Here is an 8740-nt window from a genome sequence, read left to right as displayed (position 1 = left end):
TCCTTTTGCCCCAGGGAGCCCACGGAGGAAGGAGCGGAAACTCCAGAAGTCTGGTAGAGGTGCCCGCTCGTGATCGCCCCCTGGACCCTCAATGCAAGACTACACGCATTCCTCTCCAGGTTTATCTTGTCATCCTGATGGCATCCTCATTCTTCTGAAGACGTGACCCTTCTGTCACCAGGGGCTAATGAAAGTTGGCAAAAATCTGCTTCTGTCCACGTGTCTGGAGGTGGACTGGGGTAGACAGTGTGCGTCTGGATATGGCCGAGCACGTCCCACACAACAGAAAGCCTGATCCTGTGTGGCCCCTCCGCCTGCCTGTACCCAGGTGTGGAAACTCCAGTTGGAGTGGGGGCGGATAAGGCTAGACCGTCTGCCTTCCTCCCTGGCCTCTGGCCTCCCCAGGCTTCCTGTCTGGCAGATGTGCAGGGGGAGACCCCAGCCTCTGGCTGGGTAGAGCCAAGACCCTGAACATCCCCCTCACCCACGTCCTCCTGGCCTTCCAGGATGCGGCCAGTGCTGGCTCCCGAAACCGGTCCAGTTCGTTAGAGGGGAAGCGTGGTGTTTGATATCAGCCACCTGGGGAAGGGGGAAGCGGGAATTCCATCTGTGCCTTCAGCCCTGTGTTGTGAAGGCTTTTCTGAGTTCAGACAAGGTCTACCTCCTCCCTCTGAGTTGTGGATCCCACATCTGGGCTGGAGGAGGGAGTGAGGAAGGCGGCGGGACCCCTTGGAAAAGGACCACAGCTTCTGGGCCAGGGAGGTGGGGAGTTGTTCCCAGAGCCAGATAGGCAGTGCTGCCAGGCGATCAGAGCCCAGCCTAGGGTTCTGCTCATCCCCCACTCAGGTGTCTTTCACTTTCTGAGAAGGGGACATTTAGTGGCTACAAGATCAAGACCGTATTATGGATCCTATGTATCTTGCCCAGCGGCATGGACATCTTTGCTAAAGGCTGGAGTACATTCAGTGGATTTGTGGTGGAGGATGAAAGGCTGTCTCAGACAGGCATCATTTGCTAGGAGCAGAAACCCACAGAAGCGGCTCAAGTTGAGGTGGGTTATTGGAAGCAGACCAGGGAAGCCCATCACAATGGCAGCTCACCTGACTTCTCCCTGAGTACGCCGCCGCTCCACTCCACCCCATTCTTCTGCAAACTCTCCGCCTCAGCTCCCCCATAACTCCCGCCCAGTTACGGCTACAGGATGCCCTGGGCTGTGCTCTGACTCCCCCTCAGGGGGATGAATGGCATCCCCCACAGTGGGATGAATGGCATTCCCCCCCCACCCCGAAATTCATGTCCATTTAGAAGCTTAGAATGGGACCTTATTTGGAAATAGGGTCTTTGCAGATATAAGTATTTAAGAGGTCAGACTGGATGTGACTGGGCGCTAAACTCAATGACAGGTGTCCTCATAAGAAAAGAGCATCTAGAGACACAGAGAGACAAAGGCCATGTGAAGAAGGCCACGGGAAGACAAGAGCAGACACTGAGAGATGCGGCCACAAGCCAAAGGTGCCAAGGATGCCAGGAGCCATCAGAAGCTGCAAGAGGTAAGAAAGCATGCTTCCCTGTGGCCCTGCTGGCACCTTGACTTCGGACTTCTAGCCTCTAGGATGGTGGGAGAACAGCTTTCTGTTGTTTGAAGACACTTAACCTCTGGTAATTCGTTACAGCAGCCCTGGGATACAAACAGAGCTCCACCCGGAAGCCGGATCACCCTCAGCCTCTGTGTTTCATTCAATCTCAAAGCCCAGGAGCAAGAACAGCTGGCCTGCCTGGCTCAGGTGTGTGCTGCCCACCCCCCGCCCCACCCCAGCCCGGACCCGCAAGATGGTATGGCTGGAAGAGGGCAGGGGCGCACATGTGGGCTTCAGAGCTGCCCTAGTCTAGCAAACTTGATAGCATCGCTTTTCCCAAAGGCTGTAAATTCACATCTCAAAGGTGCATTCACCTCTCCAGGTGTGCCTCAGAGTTCTGCAGCTTCTGCATACCCAGCTTTACTTGGGGAAAAGGCAGAGATGGTGAGGATCACCTGGGTGAACGAAACAAAGCCAAGAATAAGCGGCGCTCTGTTGGATGACAGAATCAGGACTCAAAGGCTTCTTGCAGCTTAGCAAGCCAACAATGATGCCAAATGAGGATGACTGTCAAGGTCAACTCCTGAGTTCCAAGAGTCAATTTCACAAGGGAAATTTGGAGGGAGCCTAACAACAGCTCCTTGTGAGAAAGTCCTAAAGTTTTCTTTGACTCATCACTGGAAATGAGTCAGTGCTGCGGGCTAGAGGGCTAAGAGCACAGAGACGCAGAGCATCTTTGACTGGGCTGGAGGGGTGATGGGACTTCCTGCAGCCATACCTGAGAGATAAGACAGACTCCACCAGGAAAGGAGAAGTGCAGCCTGACCACTGGGCTCGGTTGCGGAGGGTTAGGGAGCAGAGAGGGGTTAAGATGCTTGGGGAGGGGTCAGCAGAGATATCAGATATCCTGGGCACCTCGGGACAATGAGGCTTCGGGGAGGCAGAACAAACGAACAGGGACGGTCTGGGGCCTATTCCAAGGAGGTGGCTGCGGAGGTGTTGCTGGCGCGTTCCCAAACACGGTCATCTCGGCTTTAGAGCCCTGGACCGCGGTCCCCGGGCGCGCACGGGCTTTGAAGACGAGTGTGTCCCGAGGGTGGACGGCTTTTAGCCCCGCGCCCAGGCCGGTCCCAGGGGTCTGGCTCGACTTCTCCCCGCCACCGGGTGCACGCGGACGACGACGCTGGCAGATGGGTGTGTTTGGGGAGGCTCCCCCGGGGCGTCGACGGCCTGAGCCCCTGCCACCCCGGGGCTGCTCCCTACTTAACCTCTTGCTCGCGGGCGTCAGCCGGGAGTTGGGGCGGGGGGCTGGCGGCGGAGAGGGGGCCGGCGGAGGAGAGCGACGCGGCCCCAAGTTTATGCTAATCCGCGCAGAGCCCGCCTCCCGCCTCCCCTCGGCGGCCCCAGGCGCGAGCAGCGCCGGCCACTCGGCGGGACGCAGCCGCCTCGAAGCGCCAGGCGCCCGGGCCAGCGAGCTCCGGGGGCCGCGACCTGCGGCGGGACCCGGACGGGCGAGCGGCGGGGCGGCGGGCGGACACCCGGCGGGGGCCCCGCGCGGGGCCAGGTGGAGACCCCGGGGGCCGCGATGGGCCGCCGCCGCCTGCCGGTCTGGCTGTGCGCCGTGGCGGCGCTGCTCTCGGGGGCGCAGGCCAAGGGCACCCCGCTCCTCGCGCGGCCCGCGCCGCCGGGTGCTTCCCGCTACAGCCTCTACACGACGGGATGGCGCCCGCGGCTGCGCCCGGGGCCGCACAAGTAAGCGCGGGCCGCGCCGCGGGCGGGAAGCGGGAGGGCTGGGCCCCGGGCGGCGCTCCCACCTGCCCCGGGCCGCGCGCGCGGGGGCGCAGGGCACCCCAGGGCGAGCCCCCTCCCGGCCGGGCGCCCCACGCTCCGGGGGGCTGCGGGGCTGGTGAAGGAAAATAAGCCGAGGGGGCCTGGCGCGGCGGCTGGGGTCCTGGCAGTGCCCGCGGAAACCTTTCCAGCGAAGTAACATTTTCCAGCTGCGCTGTGTGCAGACTCCGGGCGCAGCGGACCAGGTGGAGGGAGCGGAGGGAGGGCGGACGGTCCGCGCGCGCGGAGCACGCGGGGCCACCCCCATCCCGCGCCGGGGCCTCTCCTCTCTCCCGCTGCCCGGCCAGGTAGGAGATGGAGCCGTGCGCCCTGCGGCTCGCCCCCTGCCGCGGTCAGCCTGGACCCGCGCAGCCCTGGAGGAAGCCCCCATGTGGCTGGGCCGCAGAGCTGGTCAGGGGGTCCCTGAGTCCTGGGCCTGCGTTGTGGCTCCAGAGCTCTAGGGGGTCCAGTCCGCAGGTGGTTGGGGTCTGCCAGGCAGCGGCCTCCCCTGCCACAGCGTCTGGTCTTGAGTAGTTTCAGGTGAGTTAGGGGCTGTGCCTGGGGATGCTTGCTGAATGTGAGCCCCCGCTGACTTTGAGCGCTATTATAGGAGGAGCACAGCCAGCCAGCCCACGGCTGACCCTCCGTAGGCCTGGGCACATTAGTGCCGGCTTCCTGGAGGAGGTGGTACGAAAAGTGATCTGAGAGCAGGGAACCAGGAGCTACGGTAGGGGCGGGAAAACTCCAAGGTGGGATGTATTTCCCAGGAGTCAGGGGAGGAAAGGTAAGAAGTGTGGCCTCAAAGGCACCAAGTTGCGACCTCAGAAGCTTCAATGCCAAGATGAGGAGCGAAGAGCCAGTGAAGGAGTTGGAGAGGGGTGGGGAGTGTGGCACGGGAAACCCAGGGTGGGCCTCTTCCCCAGGCCAGGGGGGTGGCTGCACCGGTGCCTGGTTCAGTATTGTACTTACATAGCCCAGTGACCAACCGGATGCGGAGGCTGGGATCGGAGAAACCAGCAGTGGGGCTGGACCCAGGCCCTGGGCCCTGGATCCCAGGAACAAGGAGGGACACAGAAGGGAATTTCCTGGTGGGCCAGTGGTTAGGACTCGGTGCTCTCACTGCCCTAGCCTAGGTTTGATCCCTGGTTGGGGAACTACGATCCTCCAAGATGCTCCGTGGGACAGGGAAAAAAAGAGGCAGAGAGATGAGAGTCTGGTCTCTTGCCAAAGCCCGCAGTGGGGGAGGAGACGAGGAGCAGCCTCAGGGGGCCTGGCACAGGCCAGGTATTCCAAGGATGCCCTTTCCCCTGCAGGGCCCTCTGTGCCTACGTTGTACACAGGAATGTGACCTGCGTCCTACAGGAAGGAGCGGAGAGCTACCTAAAGGCTGAATACCGGCAGTGCAGCTGGGGGCCCAAGTGCCCCGGGACAGTCACGTGAGTGCACCCCTGTCCCAGCCACTCAGGATCCCAGGGCACAAGCTCCAGGCCTGCCTTCAGCGGAGGGCAGCAGCCGGCCCCACCAGGGCTGCGACTCCTGGGACTCCAAAGGTCCTTCCCCTGCGCCCACACAGGCGGGAAAAGAGGAGGCCAGCGAGGAACAGGGCAGGCTCAGGCTGGAGCCCACGGAGGGTCCCAGGAGAGCAGCAGCCCAAGACAGAGACGGGCGGGGACAGAGGAGAGCAGAGAGTCACACTGGCAATGGGTGACCCCAGAGGGGGCCCCTGGGCAGACCCAGGGAAGGTGGCGCTGACTCTGGAGAAGGCAGGCCAACGGTAAGAGGCTGGGAGCCCGAGATCTGGGGCTTCAGCCAGACGGGTGGGCCGAGGACATGCCGCACGCAGGCGTGACGCACAGGTCTGTACTTGGAGACCCTCAAACGTGTGTCTGAAAACAAGCCTGTTTGCTCCCGTGTATCAGTGGGTAAACAGGAGGGAGTCCCCATGGGGAGCACTCCCCTGCATCCCTGGGCCTCTCTGCTGTGCTCAGAATCAGAGGTGCCCTTCCGCCAGCCTCCCGGGCCAGAGCCGACTTCTCGGAGCAGGCCAGGGTGGAGGGGAAGGAACTAAGAGGCCCCCCAGGTAGGGAGTGGCCCCCAGGCAGTGGGAAGGGCTGTCTGCCCCAGCTTCTGTGCCCTGCCTCTCATCTACCCAGAGGGGAGGGGCTGGGTTTTGTCAGAAGTTTTCATGGTGCCTCCAAAGCCAGAGTTGGAATTTCCGACGGCAGGGTGAGCCAGAGGGGGTCCAAGTGGTCTGGGGAGTCTGGGGGCTAAATTCCCACTAGTCTTTGGCCCCAGTGAAACAGCATGGGGCGGGGCTTTGACCTGCCCCTTCCCTAGGGCATCTCAGAGCCTCTGGAAGGCCTGCTGCCACCCCTTTGCCCTGTTAGCACAGAAAAGGGGGAGATACTGGTGGGGCGGTGAAGCTGGGAGATTTCCAGTCCTTCTGCCAGTGTCTTGAGAGTGGCCCTGGGTCCCAGCAGGGGGCAGGGTCCCCTGCCCACGGACACAGAGCTCTGCCCTCTCCCGCCCCTGGCCCAGGTACCGCTCGGTGCTCAGACCCAGATACAAGGTGGGCTACAAGACGGTGACGGACCTTGCCTGGCGTTGTTGCCCTGGCCTCGCTGGAGAAGGCTGTCCCGAACACCTCGCGGACCACGGGGCCACACCACCTCAGCCAGAGCCTGAGACCCAGAGTCCCTCGGGGCAGGTGGGCCCAGGCCCCAGGCCCCTTCCTTCCAGTCGAGTGGCCCCAAGCCCCCACGGTGAGTCTGCCCACGGAGACCCCCACCAAGGTGATCAGGCTTCTGGGGACTGACCCAGGCTGGTGGAGCCCGAGCCAAGCGGGGGGGGGGGGCATCTCACTCTGGGCGTGAGGGTGAGCCCCCCAGATCCCCCCTGCCACAGCTGGGGGGAGCCATGCCCAGCAAGGTCGGCTTAGAACAGAAAATCTCTCAGGCGTCTGGGCCATAGGACAAGCTGAGTGAGCCAGGCCAGTGATGCTCCTGGGGTTCTCGCCTCCTCTTTCCCAGGAAGGAAAGGCCCAGGGCTGTTTGGTGAACGGCTGGAACGCCTGGAGGGTGACGTCCAGCGCCTGGCACAAGCATATGGTACCCTCAGCGGCCTGGTGGCCAGGCGTGAAGACCCCAGTAGGATGACTGGTGGACCCAGGGCTCCTGCTGCCCCCGTGGGCTTTGGGGTCATCCCCGAGGGCTTTGTGAGCCCCCGAGACAGAGCTGGAAGACCGCTCAGCCCGCCCCTGGAGGAGATCCTGAGCAAGGTGACGGAGGTGAGCAACACCCTCCGGACCAAGGTGCAGCTGCTGGACAAGGTGCACGGGATGGCCCTCGGCCACGAGGCTCACCTGCAGCGGCTGCGGGAGGCACCCCCGTCCCCCCTCACCTCCCTGGCGCTGCTGGACGAGTACGTGGACCGACGGCTGCACCGGCTCTGGGGCAGCCTGCTGGACGGCTTCGAGCAGAAGCTGCAGGGCGTCCAGAGCACGTGCGACCTGCGGGTGCAGGAGGTGCAGCAGCAGTGTGAGGAGGGCCAGGCGGCCAGCCGGAGGCTGCACCAGAGCCTCGACGGCCGAGAGCTGGCCCTGCGCCGGGAACTCTCACAGCTGGGTACCCGGCTGCAAGGCCTGAGTGTGGCCAGCGGGGGCAGCTGCTGCGGGCAGCTGGCCTTCATCAGGGCCCGCGTGGACAGCCTCGAGAGGAACCTGCAGGCTGTGATCGAGGCCCACCGGGGCCACGGCGCCCCTGATGGGGATGACCTCACTCGGCTATCTGCCGCCATGCTCGAGGCGGGCATGGATGGGCTGCCAGAGGGCGTGGAGACCGCCAACGGGACAGGGGGTGGAGCCGGGGGCTGCTGTCTGGGGATGGAGGAGGGGGGCTGGGGCGCGCGCGGCTTCCACACCATGCTGGAAGAGCGCGTGCAGAGGCTGGAGGAACGCCTGGTGACGCTGGCCGGGGAGCCGAGCCACGACCGTGCCCCTCCAGGCAGGCCAGCTCGGCCCCTCGTGCAGACGGAGCTGGCCGTGCTGGAGCAGAGGCTGGTTTCGCTGGAGACCTCGTGTACCCCCGGCACCACCTCCGCTGTCCTGGACAAGCTCGGGGCCGAGGTGAAGGCCTGGCAGAGCCGGAGCGAGTCCCTCCTGCGCCAGGTGGCCAGTCACGCCATCCTGCTGCAGCAGCTCAACGGCACCGTGGCCGAGGTCCAGGGGCAGCTGGCGGAAGCGATGGGCAGCTCCCTCCAAGGCGAGATCACCCTGCTCAAGGTCAACCTGAACTCTGTGAGCAAGTCGCTCACGGGCCTCAGTGACTCCGTCAGCCAATATTCCGATGCCTTCTTGGCCGCCAACACCTCCCTGGACGAGCGGGAACGCAAGGTGGAGGCCGAGGTCCACGCCATCCAGGAGCAGGTCAGCAGCCAAGGCTCGCAGCTTCGGGCTGATCACAGGCAGGTCCTGAGCCTGCAGGGCGAGCTGGGGCAGCTCAGGGCCAGCATGGCCGAGGTGGCTGGCGGGCTGAGCCGCTGCCAGGACACGGCCCAGGAGCTCCGGCACGCGGTGGGCCACTTCGATCAGAGGGTGGCCCAAGTGGAAGGTGCCTGCAGGAGGCTGGGCCTGCTGGCCGCGGGCCTGGACAGCTTGCCAGCCGAGTCGCTGGGGCCCAGGGAGGGCCTGTGGGACCACGTGGACCAGCTGAATCGCACGCTGGCCCAGCACGCCAAGGACATCGCCCGCCTCCGGGATGACCTGCTGGACTGCCGCGCCCAGCTGGCTGAGCGGGTGCGGCCAGGGCAGGCCAATTAGGTGGGCTGGCCGGGACCCAAACCCCCTCAGGTCCTGCCAACCCTGGGAGCAGACCCTCCCTTCCTCCCCCCCACCCACCCCACACACCAGAGCCCAGCCTTGCCCAGTGGTGTCTCCCAGCCTCCCCTGGCCAGTGCGGATGCCATTTCGGAAGGGCCTGAAGGAACAATCTTGGTCCAGCTTCACCTGACTGTCCGGGCACTAAAACCCACATTTGGTGTTGCACCAGCTGGACAATTCGGGATCACGGTCAAGGCTGGTACTTCATGCCTCAAGGCCGGGGTGGCCCTAAGAGACCTCACCATCTAGTCTGCAAAGTGTTGTTCTGCAGACAGCCCAGCCGACACCTGCGCACAGACCTCCAGGACCCTGCTCAGACCACAGTCTCTGCGGCTCCCTTGGCTCAGGGACGACAGCCCCAGGCCCGCGGAGGCTTCTGGCCTCCCTGTCCCTTTGGCTTCTCTTCTCGGCCATCTGGGCCCAGTTTCTTCAGGAAGGCAGTGCCTGTTGGCACGGTCTT

At 64.0% G+C, this 8740-nt stretch overlaps 1 protein-coding gene across 1 annotated transcript; it reads left to right on the top strand.

Moving 5' to 3' along the window:
• The first annotated feature begins 2996 nt into the window (after window positions 1–2996).
• EMILIN3 (elastin microfibril interfacer 3) lies at window positions 2997–8737 on the top strand. Its single transcript, XM_070472633.1, has 4 exons — window positions 2997–3329; window positions 4718–4840; window positions 5943–6166; window positions 6434–8737. The coding sequence occupies exons 1-4, from the start codon at window positions 3163–3165 to the stop codon at window positions 8218–8220; spliced, it is 2301 nt and encodes a 766-aa protein (XP_070328734.1). The 5' UTR covers window positions 2997–3162; the 3' UTR covers window positions 8221–8737.
• Window positions 8738–8740: the final 3 nt, after the last annotated feature.

The sequence above is a fragment of the Odocoileus virginianus genome, chromosome 9, assembly GCF_023699985.2.
Source record: "Odocoileus virginianus isolate 20LAN1187 ecotype Illinois chromosome 9, Ovbor_1.2, whole genome shotgun sequence".
Taxonomy (NCBI): domain Eukaryota; kingdom Metazoa; phylum Chordata; class Mammalia; order Artiodactyla; family Cervidae; genus Odocoileus; species Odocoileus virginianus.
This window is presented reverse-complemented; position numbering and strand designations above follow the sequence as displayed.

What these genes read in the sequence shown, in the direction of transcription:
- EMILIN3 (XM_070472633.1), top strand. Translation starts at nt 3,163, where the DNA reads ATGGGCCGCCGCCGCCTGCCGGTCTGGCTGTGCGCCGTGGCGGCGCTG. An exon ending in CTGCGCCCGGGGCCGCACAA is followed by an intron (nt 3,330 to 4,717) that starts GTAAGCGCGGGC and finishes TTTCCCCTGCAG; the next exon opens with GGCCCTCTGTGCCTACGTTG. An exon ending in AAGTGCCCCGGGACAGTCAC is followed by an intron (nt 4,841 to 5,942) that starts GTGAGTGCACCC and finishes CCCCTGGCCCAG; the next exon opens with GTACCGCTCGGTGCTCAGAC.